The sequence below is a fragment of the Pygocentrus nattereri genome, chromosome 20, assembly GCF_015220715.1.
Source record: "Pygocentrus nattereri isolate fPygNat1 chromosome 20, fPygNat1.pri, whole genome shotgun sequence".
NCBI lineage: Eukaryota > Metazoa > Chordata > Actinopteri > Characiformes > Serrasalmidae > Pygocentrus > Pygocentrus nattereri.
The window spans coordinates 31451673-31468669 of NC_051230.1; the positions used below are offsets into that span (position 1 = coordinate 31451673).

General features: G+C 44.9%; 2 protein-coding genes across 2 annotated transcripts; one reads left to right on the forward strand and one right to left on the reverse strand.

Annotated features, from left to right (window-relative positions):
- The first annotated feature begins 5 nt into the window (after window positions 1-5).
- pxmp2 (peroxisomal membrane protein 2) lies at window positions 6-5460 on the forward strand. The gene is made up of 5 exons (XM_017709255.2): window positions 6-206; window positions 1620-1742; window positions 1890-2052; window positions 3037-3156; window positions 3244-5460. The coding sequence occupies exons 1-5, from the start codon at window positions 97-99 to the stop codon at window positions 3310-3312; spliced, it is 585 nt and encodes a 194-aa protein (XP_017564744.1). The 5' UTR covers window positions 6-96; the 3' UTR covers window positions 3313-5460.
- Window positions 5461-11754: 6294 nt separating this feature from the next.
- On the reverse strand, window positions 11755-15482 carry LOC108434254 (polyubiquitin-like). Its single transcript, XM_017709256.2, has 2 exons — window positions 15467-15482; window positions 11755-13844 (listed from the first exon to the last, which is right to left on the reverse strand). Exon 2 carries the CDS (start codon window positions 13819-13821, stop codon window positions 13357-13359), a length of 465 nt encoding a protein of 154 aa, XP_017564745.1. The 5' UTR covers window positions 13822-13844; window positions 15467-15482; the 3' UTR covers window positions 11755-13356.
- Window positions 15483-16997: the final 1515 nt, after the last annotated feature.

Below are 16997 nucleotides of genomic sequence, written 5' to 3' on the forward strand. Positions count from 1 at the left end.
GTGCGCCGTTTGGGACGCGCCCCGCTCTCCGGGAGCCACCCGCAGCTCGTTTCTCCTTCACTACTGCCTAATGAATCTGGAGACTGTGGAGTGGCGATGCCGGTCAGAAGTGTCCCCGTCCGAGAGCCGGCGTTCCCCGGCAGGTTACTGCAGCAGTATCTGGTTTTATTAAAGAAATACCCCATTATCACCAAGTCGGTCACCAGGTCAGTGCGGTGCTAGTTAGTTAACCTCACTCCTCCAGCTTTTCGGGCTCATTATGGCTCTAAATGTCTCCATCATCCACCTGCTCTTCTCACTGCTCGGTCTTCAAGTGTGTAATAATAATGTAGCGAACTTATTTGTCAGTTAGCTTCCAGTTCGCCGCCTTCTCATGCGAACTTTCCGTTCCACCTTAAATGGTGCAGCGGTAACGTTGTGGTGCGTGAGGCGCCAGAGTAGGACTGCTGCACCATTTAAGGTGGAACGGAAAGTTCGAATGAGAAGGTGGCGAACAGGTGGCCACGTAGTGCACATGCAGGTGGGTCGTAGCCAGCCAGTCAAAACGACTCGATTTCTACGCTTTAAAGCGGATTCTCCGCCGATTTGGACCAACGGACTCCGGTTCATTAGCCGCGAAGCTAAAGTCCCGCTGCAGCTGTGAGAGGAAGCCGGTCCTCACTGCACCTTTTAGACTCGTTACGCTTATTTTACTTCGCCTGGACACCGTTTTAGTCAAGTATCCGCTCTTCTGAGTGTGGATTTGTCCTGTGCCGTCATGTTTTGCGCTCTTACCTTGGCGCTGTGTTTTTAAAGCTGGGCTCCCTTTTTTGGCCAATCAGCCGCTGTTGTTTCAGTCTCGCCCCATTTCGAGAGGAAAGGCCTGGTTTTCAGCAGCGGCTCAGGGCCTCCACTGAACCTCTCGGCACGAGGCCTGAGGTGAATCTGTGAAAGGTTTGAACCTTTTCTCGCGGTTTAACTCGGTTTTTTGCCTTTAACGCTCGAGCAGCTAAATGCTCAGCTGCAGGACGCGGACTTGTGGCCCCTCCAGATGACAGTTAAAGAGGGACTTTGGCCAAAATGAGAAGTGTTACCATCTCACTGCTTCCACTGTAAACATGCCGGCTTCAGTCTTACAGTGGCGTCGCAGTGGCCTCTGGACACATTTTCCCATTTAAAGTCTGCGAAATCCCCCTTCTGATGACGTCTCGTAGGTGGGCGGGGCTTTGTAAGTGTGTGGTGAGCTTGGTGACGGCCTGTTTGAAGTGCTGACGCTAGCTCAGCTGTATTCTTAGGCTGCATTCGAGTTCGTAGCTCCGAATTTCAGCCTTCCGACCCGGAAAAGTCACGGAAAACGCCTCCTCGGCTGGGAGTTCTATTCGGAAATTGTTCCGGATGTGCCATAATAACAGCGTGGCTGGTCAACAGTAATGCCGATCCAGTGCTCTGCTATTAAATGGGATTTGCTTTAGCGCCACGTTAGCCGGCTAGCTCGTTTTCACTGCGGCGGCTGTATTATTTCCCGCTCTGTAGCGCGAACATGCAGATTTAGAAAAATGGCCGTGTGCAATGCATGCTGGGTGTTGTAGTGAAAGAACACTGATGAGCGGAAACATGACCTGTTACGGTTCTGTTCGCAGTGGCGTTCTCTCAGCGCTCGGGAACCTCCTCTCTCAGTACTTGGAGTCAAAGAAAAAGCGCAAACAAGGCCGTCCAGCGAAGGAGGTGGACCTTTATGGACCCGTCCGGTTTGCTGTGTATGGGTAAGACCGTCCATTCGTATCAGTTGAGCTGCCTGGCTTATGAGCCTGGATCTGAATCCATCCATCCATCCATCCATCCATCTATCCATCCATCCATCCATCAGTCTGTGCATATCTAATGTGTATCCTGTGTTGATGTGTTTGCAGGCTGGTCATAACAGGTCCGGTCAGTCACTACTTCTACCACCTGCTGGAGGCGCTGTTCCCAGCCACGGAGCCCTACTGCATGCTGAAGCGCCTGCTGCTGGAGCGCCTCATTATCGCCCCTGCCTTCCTCCTGCTGTTCTTCGTGGTGATGAATGCTCTGGAGGTACACGGCTCCCAGCACGGCTTTTTCAGGAAGAAACGTTGAGGCCCGGTTTATCTGACCTACATAAAATGCTGTGCTTCTGTTTAAAATGCCTCAGAGTGCAGAGCGTACAGGTCGCTGCTTTGGCTTAGATGACCCGCATCCCTGGCGTTTGAAATGTCCGGGAAGTGCAGAGAAATCTACTTTGGAATATTTAGGAACTACTACTCAGTAATTACTGTAAATTATTCAGTATCTACTAAAAATATTCAGCCTCTACTATAAATTATTCAATAAATACAAAAATTACTCAGTAGCTACTGTAAATTATTTAGTATCTACTGTGAATTATTCAGTATCTACTATGAATTATTCAGTATCTACTAAAAATATTCAGCGTCTACTTTAAATTATTCAATAAATACAAAAATTATTCAGTAGCTACTGTAAATTATTTAGTATCTACTGTGAATTATTCAGTAGCTACTGTAAATTATTTAGTATCTACTGTGAATTATTCAGTAGCTATAAATTACTCTGTAGTTACTGTAAACTGTTCAGTATCTACTAGAAATTATTCAGTAATTACTGTAAATCTACTTTTAATATATTTAGTCTTTACTCTGAATTTATTCACTATATACTTAAAAGTAGATCTTAAATAAATGTAATTTATTCAGTAAATTATTTACATTTATTTAGTGTCCACTTTGAATATATTCAGTATCTACTTTGAATTATTAAGGATTTACTATAAATTATTCAGTGTTTTAAAAACAAATATTCATCCATTTCTTAATAATTCAGAAACTTCTATTTAATAAACCTTCTATTTAGTAACAACTCTAAATTTTTCAGTATCTACTAAACGTTATTCAGTAAACGGGACGGTGCTGGCGTGCTAATAACATAGCATTAGCCTCCTGGCTAGCTAACTTGACCATAGCAAGTTCTTCACAGGCCGCCTCTGTGTGGCTACAGATAAGCTCTCTGTGATTCCTGCAGGGTAAGACTGCTGCAGACCTCCAGGACAAAATGAAAACACGGTTCTGGACTGCACTCAAGATGAACTGGAAGGTCTGGACGCCGTTTCAGTTCATCAACATCAACTACGTTCCTGTACAGGTGAGCGTGAGTCCAGTGACCACAGGGATATTTATGGAATTGTCGCTCATTTTGCCTGAGCTGTTCTGTTTTTCTCTCTCTTTGCAGTTTCGGGTGCTGTTTGCCAACATGATTGCCTTGTTCTGGTACGCCTACCTCGCATCTGTCAGGAAATGACATCTAAGCAGGGTTTAGGGAGCAAACACTCTTTAAACAATAAAAAGGGTTCTTTAAGGGTTCTTTAGTAAAAAAGAATGCTACTAAATAGAACCATGAGTTCTGTGGTGAGAACCGTGGTTCTTTAGATGCTGAAAAGATTCTTCAGCTTGATAGTGAATTGTATGTGGCTCTGTATACAACCTTATTTCCAAAAAAATATGTAAATAAAAGCAGAATGCACTGACTGGCAGATCATTTAAACCCTATATTCAATTGAAAATAGTGCAAAGACAGCATGTCAAATGTTGAAATTGAGAAATTTTGTTTTTTGAAAAATATTTGCCCATTTTGAATTTGATGCCAACACCACAATCCAAAAAAGTTGGGACGGGGTCCCTGTTTACCCCTGTGCTTCATCGTTTCTGCTTTTAGCAACACTCTGTAAGCGTTTGGGAACTGAGGAGACACTGCTGTAGTTTTTTAAAGTGAAATGTTTTGTTATTCTTGCTTGATATAAGATTTCAGCTTAACAATTCAGGCTGCCTTTTGTTGCGTTTTTTTTTTTTGTTGTTTCATAAAATGGCAATTGTTATTAGTGGGGAAAGGTCTGGACAGCAGGCAGGTCAGTTTAAAACCCAGACTCTTTAATACGGAGCAATGCTGTTGTAATATATGCAGGAAGTGGTTTTACATTGTCTTGCTGAAATAAGTAAGCCTTCCCTGAAAAAGACGTCATTTGGATGGCAGTATATATCATCAGCATTAATGGTGTCTTCAAAGATATGCACTACGGCATACAATACCGTCACAGATGCTGGCTTTTAAACTGTGCACTGATAACAAGCCGGATGATTCCTCTCCTCTTTAGCTCAGATGATGCGGAATCTATGATTTCCAAAAAGAATTTCAAATGTTGATTCGTCGGACCACAGGACCCTTTTCCACTTCGTCTATTTTAAATGAGCTTGGGCCCAGAGAAGGTGGCAGCATTTCTGGACCCTGTTCATATCTGGTTTCTTCATTGTGTTTTAGAGTTTTAACTGCAGTGATGAAGTGTTTTCTCAGACAGTGGTTTCTAAAGTGTTCCTGAGGCTATGCAGTGATTTCCACTACAGGATCGTGTCTGTTTTAAATACAGTGCCTCCTGAAGCCTCTCTGTGATGCTCGTTTTATACCCAGTCGTTACTGACCTGTTGCCAATTAACCTAATTAGTTGTGAAATGTTGCACCAGGTGATTTTTTTTTTTTAGCATTACACAACTTTACCAATCTATTGCTGGCCATGTCCCAACTGTTTTGAAACCCATTTGCTTGTGTCAAATTGAAATTGGGCGTGTATTTTTCATACCATTTCTCAGCTTCAACATCTCTATTATTTTATTATTTACTATTTTCAGTTAAACATGGGGCGTAAATGATTGGTTCATCACTGCATTTCTGTTTTTGTTTACGTTTTGCACAGCATCCCAACTTTTTTGGAAATGGGGTTGTACAACTTTTCGGGAAATGGCTTTTCTATTGTTACAAGCTTGACATTATAACAATAGAAGAAAGAATTTTAGTCCTACATAGAACCAGTTTCCAAAAGGTTCTATTTAGAACCATTTACAACACATTCTCCATCAATCTGAAGGACCATTTCACCATGCAAAGAACCACGGGTCGCACCATAGGCCTGATGGTGCTACATAGGACCATAACCTGTACTGAAGAACCCTTGAAGAACCATCTTTTGTAAGAGTGTGGGCCAGTTCTAACGAAGCCAGTTGTGCCTTTGAGATACTGTGCTAAGTCAGGTATGGATGAATCACTGCCTTCTAATACAGATTTTCTAGCATCGTCTGTGGCAGGTTGCCACAGATGTTTGTGCTAGACGAGAGTTTACCTGATCTTCCTCCAATTACTTTTGTTAAATGACTGTTGAGCTGAGAGTAATCATTTTGGCTAATGCTAATGCTAATGCTAACATGCTTTAACTGAATGAAGCATTAAACAGGATTATAATGTACATCATGTTTGCAGATGGTCCACTACTAAATAAACGTGTGAATGTTTTTAATAAAAATAATAATTTATTTGACTGTTTAAAAGATGTTGAATACAAACGGTTGTTGGAACGATCAAATGCATTAAAATGAGCTATTCTTGTCATCATAGTGCATGAAAGGCGACTTATATCACTTTTATTTTTGTTTTTCACTTAAGTGCTCATCCAGGTTTTTTCCTAAATATACGTAGATGTACTGTATATATATTAAGGGAATGCCACAGTCAGAAAAACGCTGAAAACTGGAGGGAGAGGGCAAAAAAGGTTGTCTGTGGTTACGAAATTCATTAAATGAGTGTATTTAAAGGTGTAGTATAGTTGTACTCGTATCCATTTATCCCTGTGTTTCTATGGTGTGCTATATGGTCCATTTCGCCGCCTATTTTTCTCTTACTAAGAGTTGTCCGACCGTTTCTGCCCACTGTTTCATAGAAGGACATTCAATCTGATACCATTGTCATTGCTTTTTTGCTAGAAGTATTCCTGTCATTATCCGTAACACACAATCTAAGCTGCTTATCCTCCTGGGGTGCAGGGGTGCTGGAGCCTCTCTCAAAGGTCATTGGGCGGAAAGCAGGAAACACCCTGGACAGGTTGCTATTCCATCGCAGGGCAGACACACTCACACCTAGGGGCAGTTTAACATCACAACTTCACCAGCTATTTATTATCTCCAATTGGCCTGACTGCATGTCTTTGGACTGTGAGAGGAAACCCACCACAGAGAAAAGGAGGACCCTAGTCGCCCGGCTGGGAAGTCAAACCCAGGCCCTTCTTGCTGTGAGATGACAGCTGTACCAATTAGCTCAGAATGTCTTTAACCACATCGTATTGCGTTTCCAAAAGATGTGTGCATGACTGGCCTCCTTACTCCCACATGGCTGTTGGTGACCTATTTGTTTACTGCTTATTTCATTTGTTTGGGTCAAATCTTCCCATATCTTGGAGGTAGTGGTTGTATGTTGTGTTACACATAATTTGTGGTTGGTTAGTGTAGTGGGTAACACCTCTGCCTTCTATGATATAGACTGAGGTTCAATCCCCACCTGGGTAAGCACCCTACACTCAACCAATAAGAGTCCTTGGGCAAGACTCCTAATACCACCTTCGCCTACCTGTGTAAAATGATCAAACTGTAAGTTGCTCTGGATAAGAGCGTCAGCCAAATGCCATAAATGTAAATTTACTCCACTGTAATATCAGTGCTCAGCTCTCTCTCCCCTTCAGCTTTAATGTACAGAGTGGAAGAAACTTGACATTCACTCAGGCTGTGGTGAAGCTGGGACGCCACCTTAAATTTTGTCCCACTGTACGTCCCTACATTATCTACCTTTGCGTTTAAAGGCCTGAAAGTGTATATTTCACTTATAAGATAATATATCCATCCATCCATCCATCCATCATCTTCCGCTTCTCCGGGGTTCGGGTCGCGGGGGCAGCATCCTGAGCAATGAAGCCCAGACCTCCCTTTCCCCAGCCACTTCCACTAGCTCCCTGGGAGGGATTCCGAGGCGCTCCCAGGCCAGCTGGGCGATATAGTCACGCCAGCGTGTCCTGGGTCTTCCCCGGGGTCTCCTCCCCGGTGGACTTGCCTGTGACACCTCCCAAGGGAGGCGTCCAGGAGGCATCCTAACAAGATGCCCGAACCACCTCAACTGGCTCCTCTCGACGTGAAGAAGCAGCGGCTCTACTCCGAGTCCCTCTCGGATGACCGAACTTCTCACCCTATCTCTAAGGGAGAGTCCAGCCACCCTGCGGAGGAAACTCATTTCAGCCGCTTGTATTCGCGATCTCGTTCTTTCGGTCATTACCCAAAGCTCATGACCATAGGTGAGGGTGGGAACATAGATCGACCAGTAAATCGAGAGCCTTGCCTTATGGCTCAGCTCTTTCTTTACCACAACAGACCGGTAAAGAGCCCGCATCACTGCTGACCCAGCACCAATCCGCCTGTCAATCTCCCGCTCCCTTGTACCATCACTCGTGAACAAGACCCCGAGATACTTAAACTCCTCCACTTGAGGCAAGAGCTCATCCCCGACCCAGAGAGGGCTCTCCACCCTTTCCCGCGTGAGAACCATGGCCTCGGATTTGGAGGTACTGATCCTCATCCCGGCCGCTTCACACTCGGCTGCAAACCGATCCAGTGAAAGCTGAAGTTCACGGCCTGATGTCCCCAATAGGACCACATCATCTGCGAACAGCAGCGATGTGACCCTGAGGTCACCAAACCGGACACCCTCCATCCCCTGACTGCACCTAGAAATTCTATCCATAAAAATTATGAATAGAATCGGTGACAAAGGGCAGCCCTGACGGAGTCCAACTCTCACTGGGAAAAAGTCTGACTTACTGCCGGCCATGCGAACCAAGCTCCTGCTTTGTTTGTACAGGGCCTGAATGGCTCGTAGCAAAGAGCCATGTACCCCGTACTCCCGAAGCACCTCCCACAGAATACCCCGGGGAACACAGTCGAATGCCTTCTCCAAATCCACAAAGCACATGTGGACTGGTTGGGCAAACTCCCATGAACCCTCGAGAATCCTGGAGAGGGTAAAGAGTTGGTCCAGTGTTCCACGACCAGGGCGGAACCCGCACTGCTCCTCCTGGATCCGAGGTTCGACTATAAGCCGGACTCTCTTCTCCAGTACCCTTGCATAGACCTTACCAGGGAGGCTGAGGAGTGTGATTCCCCTGTAGTTGGAACACACCCTCCGGTCCCCCTTTTTAAAAAGAGGCACCACCACCCCAGTCTGCCAATCAAGTGGCACCACCCCCGATGTCCACGCAATGTTGAAAAGGCGTGTCAGCCAAGACAGCCCCACAACATCCAGAGCCTTGAGGAACTCGGGACGGATCTCATCCACCCCTGCAGCCCTGCCGCCAAGGAGCTTTTTAACTACCTTAGCGACTTCGGCCTCAGTAATGGACAAGCCTATTCCCGTGTCCCCAGACTCTGCCTCCTCACTGGAGAACGTGTCGGTGGGATTGAGAAGGTCCTCAAAGTATTCCTTCCACCGCCCAATGACGTCTTCAGTCGAAGTCAGCAGCACACCATCTCCACTATATACAGTGCTAGTGGCACACTGCTTTCCCCTTCTGAGTCGCCTGACGGTTTGCCAGAATCTTTTCGGAGCCGACTTAAAGTCACTTTCCAAGGCCTCACCGAACTCTTCCCACACCCGGGTTTTTGCCTTGGCAACGACTGAAGCCGCAGATCGCTTGGCCTGTCGATACCTGCCAGCTGCCTCTGGTGTCCTACAGGCCAACCATGTCCGGTAGGATTCCTTCTTCAGCTTGACGGCATCTCTCACCTGGGGTGTCCACCACCGGGTTCGAGGATTACCGCCCCGACAGGCACCAACTACCTTGCGACCACAGCTACAGTCAGCCGCTTCAACAATGGAGGAGCGGAACATGGCCCATTCTGAGTCAATATCCCCCACCTCCCCCGATATCTGGTCAAAGTTCTGACGGAGGTGTGAGTTGAAGATCAATCTGACAGGTTCTTCTGCCAGACGTTCCCAGCAAACCCTCACTATACGTTTGGGTTTGCCTGGTCTGACTGGCATCTTCCCCCACCACCTGATCCAACTCACCACCAGGTGGTGATCAGTTGACAGCTCAGCTCCTCTCTTTACCCGAGTGTCCAGTACACATGGCCGCAAGTCCGCTGACACGACTACAAAGTCAATCATTGAACTGCGGCCTAGGGTGTCCTGGTGCCATGTGCACTTATGGACATCCTTGTGTTCAAACATGGTGTTCGTTATGGACAAACTGTGGTTTGCACAGAAGTCCAAAAACTGAACACCACTCGGGTTCAGATCAGAGAGGCCATTCCTCCCAATCACACCCCTCCAGGTCTTACTGTCATTGCCCACATGAGCGTTGAAGTCCCCCAGTAGGACAATCGAGTCTCCAGGAGGAGCACTTTCAAGCACCCCTTCCAAGGACTCTATGAAGGCTGGGTATTCTGAACTGCTGTTCGGTGCATAAGCACAGACAACAGTCAGGACCCGTTCCCCAACCCGAAGGCGTAGGGAAGCTACCCTCTCGTCCACCGGGGAAAACCCCAACATACAGGCGCCGAGTCGAGGGGCTATGAGAAAGCCCACACCTGCCCGCCGCCTCTCACCATGGGCAACTCCAGAAAAGAAAAAAGTCCAGCCCCTCTCAAGGAGATTGGACCCAGAGCCCAAGCTGTGTGTTGAGGTGAGCCCGACTATATCTAGTCGGTATCTCTCGACCTCGCACACCAACTCGGGCTCCTTCCCCGCCAGTGAGGTAACGTTCCAAGTTCCAAAAGCCAGTTTCAGCAACCGAGGATCAGAACGCCAAGGCCCACGCCTTCGGACACTGCCCGATCCACAATGCACCGCACCCCTACTACTGCCCCTCCCATCGGTGGTGGGTCGATGGGAGGGGGGACTCATGTAGCTCCTTCGGGCTGGGCCCGGCCGGGCACCATGAGTGAATGCCCGGCCACCAGACGCTCGCTGGCGAGCCCCTCCCCCAGGCCTGGCTCCAGGGTGGGGCCCCGGTAACCCTGATCCGGGCAGGGTACACGAGTCCTGCTTTGTTGTCCTCATAGGGGTGGTTATGGATCACACTTTGTCTGGCCTGTCACCTAGGACCAGTTTGCCATGGGAGACCCTACCAGGAGCTTTTGCTCCAGACAACATAGCTCCTAGGGTCCTTCAAGCACACAAACCTCTCCACCACGATAAGGTGGTGATCCATGGAGAGGTATAATCTTCTTATAATCTTATAATTATATAAGATCTTATAATTCTTGGAAACTCATGTCCACTCCTGAGAATTCCACATACTGCAGTTCCCCTTTATTCCCCATTTTCTGAAGCTCTGGTCAGTCAGGCTTGGTTTAAATCTCCCTTTGTAAGCGAACCAACTTAGAAAATATCGTTGGCCTTTCAAATTTGTACCATTTAATTAAATGCCACCAGATATCTAGTGTGTGGGAGCTTGGATTGGATCTGTTGGATCTTGTAATATCTTTGTAAGCTTCACATTGCTGGTAAAGGCCTGTGTAAGAAATTGTTGTACTGGGTTCTCAGTGTCTTTTCACCTCACCATTTACTTAATGGTCCAAGTTGTCCACCCAGATTTGGTGGTGTTGTCCAACCCTTGTCTTTAACCAGTAGTAATGTGGGGTATTTTATTCTTGGCTTCCTACCATTCCATATAAATCTGGAAGTCACTTGGGGGCAGTCATGGGCTGGAGGTTAGGGAACTGGTCCTGTGACCGGAAGGTTGCTAGTTCGATCCCCAGCACTGACACTCCATGACTGAGGTGTCCTTGAACAAGACACCTAACCCCCCAATTGCTCCCTGGGTGCTGTGGATAGGGCTGCCTACTGCTCTGGGTGTGCTCACTGCCCTGTATGTGTGTATTCACTAGTGTGTATGTGGTGTTTCACCTCATGGGTGGGTTAAATGCAGAGGTGGAATTTCTCTGTTTGTGGGGTTAAAAAAGTATCACTTAAAAAAGTCATCCCAAACATGAAACCTTTCTGCAGGTGTTTTAGTAGATACTGGATGGACCAGCTCTTAGTGTGCCTTTTAATCCATAAATAAATAAATCTAGTTGAAATTTGTTTTGAAAAGTTGAGATAATTGCTTTATTAAATTCACACTAAGATGGTTTATAGTCAACCACTTTTATGGGTAAGATGTGAACGGTCATTCAGAGTGTTTTGGTGTGAAACGCTCTGCTCTAGAGAAAGTTGCTCAGTCAGAACTGTTCACAGTGGTGGTGATAGGAACCAGACGTCCACCTCTAAAAGCTCCTCACAGACAGTAATTATGTGAAGCACTTATGAATTCACTGCCTGATGACTGAGACGTCTAAGTTTTTAAAGGTTTTGGCCTTAAAATCCATTCATGGTGGAGGGATACATGCAGGTCGCTGTGAGGCAAAATAGTCCCCAGAAAGCCGTATTTTTTTCAGGTTTACAACTATTTTACCATTACAAACATTACAGATACTCGTGTATGTTCACTGATTGTAAATAAAATAGCAATTTCTATGTTGTAGTCATGGCGACCCCTGGTTCCCATCACCACCACTGTAAAGAAATCAGAACCATTTCACACCAAACCCTCTGTTTCCACCTCACACACTGAATTACACAGACATGCACTGCTTTTGTTTTTCTTGAACAGTGAACAAAATTGATTCATCTCATTCATAAAAACTGCACAAAACCAGGAGTTTTAAACAAAGCAATAATTTAATGAATAGTATCATCACTTAAAACATATATTGGTCACTCTTGCTAAGGATAACAGTTGTAGCACTGCATGCAGCCTAGAATGAATAACAAACAGAACTTATTTAGACCTTTAAATCTTTAAAAAATCAACAAAAGGTAAAGACACACTGTCGGCACTGGAAAAGATTTCCCAAAGTAGGATTTAAACTGGATAACTTAAACCAAAAGTGAGGGCTGTCCAATGGGATTGAAGAATATCGGTGGCCTCTCCTCCTATTGGACAGGCCTGAGTTTTGACTTCAGTTGCAGATGTCGCCGACGATAACAAAAAGCAGGTTCTTTTACAAATTATCCCCATTTTTTAAATATTAAATATCATAAATACAGTCATTTTTATTTATTTTATACATTAACAAAAGAGAAAAAGTGTTGAAAGTGTTCATTTTTAAAAGTTTTCATTTTTAATATCAATCCAACAGACAAAACAAGTAACAAGAAACTGTCAAAGCCGTCGAGGCCTTAGCTCCAGGCGAATGGAGTCTATATCAATGTAAATGAGTTCTGTGGCTAACAGGAGAAATGCAGCTCTGTGAAATGCGGTTCCTTTCAGCACTTTATTTATCAACGTGCCAACTTTGACCACTCGGAAGTGTCCATCGGCGCTATTCAAGTGGACACTTGTGGCGGAAAGGGATCATTTCTGTTAGAACAACCCCAGCTATGCTAGCAGTGGGCTATTCAGCTAACCATATAAACTCTGTAATGCTATCGTTATTTTGAGACGTTTGAACGCAGCCTACACGAATTTAGTGAACAGCTGCTCTGCTTATAGGTTTCAGCTGGCTAACTATCAAGCTAGTAGATTAACGAAGTTTCGCCATAGCAGATTGAATGCTAACCGGCTAACACTGCAAAATTTGTAACGCTAATGTGTTTTCTGAGAAGTGTGAACACGACCAACAAACATTGTGTGAAATAACTACTGGTTTGGCTGTAAGCTCTGGCTTCAAATTGTGGTGTCTCACCTTTATTTTTGTTGTTTGTAGGTTTCAGCTTGCTAACTAGCAGATTAATGAAGTAGTATTGCAGTAAACTGAATGCTAACTGGCTAAAGTTGCAACCTTTTAAATATTAATGTGTGTTTGAGAAGTTTGAATATAACCTACATGTGTTTTGTGATTAACTGCTTGTCTGTCTATAAGCGTTGGTTTAAAACCATAGTTACATTTACGGCATTTGGCTGACGCTCTTATCCAGAGCAACTTACAATTTGATCATTTTACACAGGTAGGCGAAGGTGGTATTAGGAGTCTTGCCCAAGGACCTTTATTGGTATAGTGTAGGGCGCTTGCTCTGGAATTGAACCCCAGTCTACATAGTAGAAGGCAGAGGTGTTAACCACTACACTAACCAACCACCAGGCATAGTTTCCTGCCTTTAGCCTTTAGCTAGGCTAGTTATGAAGTTGTATTAGCCGTCACGTGTTACAGATGCAGTAGTTCACAACCTGAAGCCCAGCAAATCGAACTTTATGGGTTTAAAATGTTAAAGATTGTAAAAATGTTTTATTGCTATGCCAAATAAACAGCTGTGTTTGCCGTTATTCTCAGGTTTGAAACGGGAAACGTGTCAGTTCTAATGCGGAAGCTCGATCCCTCACCCTACTTTACTAAACTTGACTTTTCCTAATAAAGTAATGGAACAGAACTTAAAATAGTGAGACAGGTTGAGGGGGGCGTGTTAACAATAGTGTTGTAAAGGACGCCAGGCCTGTTCTGTTTAGCCTCCTCGCAGACGGAGGACCAGGTAAATGGTGCTTCCGTCCACAACGTCGTACTCCTTCAGCTTCCTCCCGGCTTCGAGCTGTTTGCCGTTGAAGATCAGCCTCTGCTGGTCTGCTGGGATTTTCTCCTTGTTGTAGATCTTCCTCAGAAGCTCGTCGACCGTCTCCTCCTCAGTCACGTCGTAGGTTGTCGTCTGGTTCTCGTGGTTTTTGACAAACACCTGGAGTTGCCTGAGAAGCAGCAGCATGACGGTGGAGCCCGAGCTGAGGCCGAAGCTGCTCAGTGGAGTGAGCTCGTTCTCCAGCCTCGCCTGCAGCCCGTTGCCCGTGGAGAGTTGCACACGTGAGGGGGCCACACTGAAACTCCGCGCGACCGCACGTTTCAGCTCGTCCACCGTGGCGTTCGCCTTCACGCTCACGCTGCGCCACTCTCCGCTCACGAGCTTCACAATCAGCTCCATCACTGGATCAATGAATCAATAAACTGCAAAAATATATTTGAAAAAAATTTATTTATTTATCTGCAAAAACAATATTCCAATATTGCTAAAGGGGAGGTTTTCCAGTTACTAGAGGCAAAGCACCTCATGGAGCTGGCTTATAACTCACTCACTCACATTTAACAAGATTATCCACAAGGGGGAGCTAATGGCCCTCTAGAAACTACAGTGAAAACAACCTTGTGTTAGTCTATTGGGTTACTACATGCTTCTGTTCTGAATAATGCAGTAGTTGAAAGGTAAACAGAGTCATTCAGAGCGGTTTGGTGTGAAACGGTTGATTGTAGAGACTCTGATTTATTTACAGTGGTGGTGATGGGAACCAGGCGTCGCCATATCTACAACACAAATATACTCACTTTATTTACTCTCCAACACCGCCAGTGAACCTACACAAGTCTTCTGAGTTTTTATATGGAGTGTTGAAGATGGTAAAATATTGATAAATCCGGAAAAATACATTTTCTTTGGGGCCTGTTTTGCCTCACAACATTGTTCATGTATCCCTCCACCATGAATGGATTTCAGTTATTTTAGACCAAAATCTTCTCAGTACAGTGTCTCAGACATCAGGCAGTGAATTCATAACCATTTCATATAATAAACATTTTTACTGGGCAGCTTTTAGAGGACGTCTGGTTCCTATCACCACCACTGTGAACTGTGAAGTTTCTCTAGAACTGACCATTTCACACCAAACCACTCTGAACGACTGTGTGCATCTTAACTGTTTATGTAAAAACTTGATTAAACACTTGATAAACAGGCTGTGCACGACCGGATTAACTCCTATTGAGTTGAATGTACTCCTACAGTGCTGAGTCGACACCTACGGTCTTCACTCAACTCCTGCAATATCCTAAATTAACCCTTACAGTATTCACTGAATACCATTCATTGTTTCATTAATATCTACAGTATTGAACGAATACACACTGTTGAATTAAGACTGACAGAGTTCGACACAAATAAACACCTTGGACTGGTTTCCTGGACAGGGATTAATGTTAGTCATGGACTATATTTTCCTTTCAATGTAGAATCTCCATTCACAATCCTGTGTAGTCCAGGACTAGGCCAGGACGCTAGCTCTGTAACACTGAATTCAGTAGGATTAGGGGGAATTCCAGTCATCCCTCACAGAACGTTATTATATGAGATGGTGATGAATTCACTGCCTGATGACTGAGACACTGTTTATGATCGTTTTGAGAAGGTTTTGGCCTAAAGTGTCATTTTAGAATGTCTATGTCCGTCTTGTAGTCACGGCGACCCCTGGTTCCCATCACCATCACTGTAAGAGATCTGAGTCTCTACAATCAACCACCTCACACCAAATCACTCCGAATGACTCTGTTTACATCTCAACCGCTGAATCATGAGGAAATTATGGAAAATTGGCAGAATTCCCATAACCACTGTACAGGCTGAGTTCATTAAGGGGGATCCCCTATAAATAATCACAGTGCTAAAGGACCTCAGTCAGTGGATTAAGCCCTAAATTACGGAGTCAGCAGTTACTGCATTGAGGAAAACAGAGTGTTGAGTAAAGTGAATAACTGCTTTAATCTGTCAGTTAAAGCTGATTAAACAGAGTTAAACTCACCTCTGAGTGACCGGTGTCTGGTATGAATGAGGATCGAGGCTCGCTGTCCCTTATTATTAACGCTCACATAGCCACGCCCCGGAAGCCTACTCTGGTCTGGTCTGGTTTTCATTTTTCCTGAAGGAGCACTTTTGGTTTCCTTTCTCCGCCTGTGTGGTGATATCACTGCAGGAGTGATGTGTAGCCATCCCACCCAGCCTGGTTTTTCTTCGTCCCGCTATATATATATATATATATACACATATATCAATCAAAAGCTCATATCTCCAAAATGGTAACTTTACAGGAGAAGGAAAAACCTACTTTTGATGAAAGTCAATGGAACCAGAATTTTCCCCCCAAGTCATTTTGGGTCTTTTTTTTAGTCTGTTTATCTTAAAATGGCTTTTTTTGGCTGACACTCTTATCCAGAGCGACTTACAGTTTGATCATTTTTCCACAGGTAGGCCAAGGTGGCATTAGGAGTCTTGCCCAAGGACTCTTATTGGTATAGTGTAGGCTGCTTATCCAGGTGGGGGATTGAACCCCAGTCTGAGATGTAGAAGGCAGAGGTGTTACCCACTACACTAACCAACCACATCTCAACATCACATTTACACACAATGTAAAAGGTGACGGTTCAAATGACGTCAGTCACCACACACAATCATTTCAATTTTTGTTTTTCATCATTTTGTTTTTGTTGTCCTCTTAAAAGAATAGAAAGCACGTATGCAAAAAATTGGTGCAGTTCCCCTTTAAATTTGCATTGTATAAGTTGTTCTTACATATAAAACAATAAATATGATAAAAAAGGTTTTGAAGGCAGCCTGTAGTTTGGACCAGCCTCTGATCCTGAACTCTGTCCACAAAAACCAGCTCAGCGAGTTTCTATTTCCACTTGGAAAGTGTTCCGGAGAAAGGAAACAGAAAAGGTTACTGAAACAAAGAAAGGCGGTCATGTGACGGGGAATCCCAGCTAGAATTCCCTATGTCACACATTCCTGAAGGAGAGCAGGTCGTCTTCAGGAACACGAAAGTCTCCTTTCATTAAAATCACAGATTTTTGACTGTAGATTGGAGTGAGCGAACCTTCAGTAGGGCCCACCAGAAGGTCAGTCAGCTGAACTCATACGACTGTATATATAAACAGTAGCCGGCTTATTGTTGTTGTTGTTTTGGTTCCTGAACAGCTTCATTCTCCACATCAATGACGCTACAAATCAGGCAACGATCTCAGTTTGTGTTCCTGCAAAATGAAACCCACAAATAAAAGATGTGATCTGGTGAACTAAGTGAGCTCTCAGCTCCAGCCACACTGAGCAGGTTCTGCTAAATGAAACCTGCAGCTTCCACATGAAAAGTCCACGTCACCCCTGAGCCTTAAAGACCAGCACATTACTTCACACTCCTGAGTCCTTAACCACAGTATGAGGGTCACAGCTTAAAGGGGAACTCGCCGATTTTCAGTCTCTGTGTAATTCAGTGGTTGAGATGTAAACAGAGACGTTCAGGGCGGTTTGGCGTGAAACGCTCTGGTCTAGAGAAACTC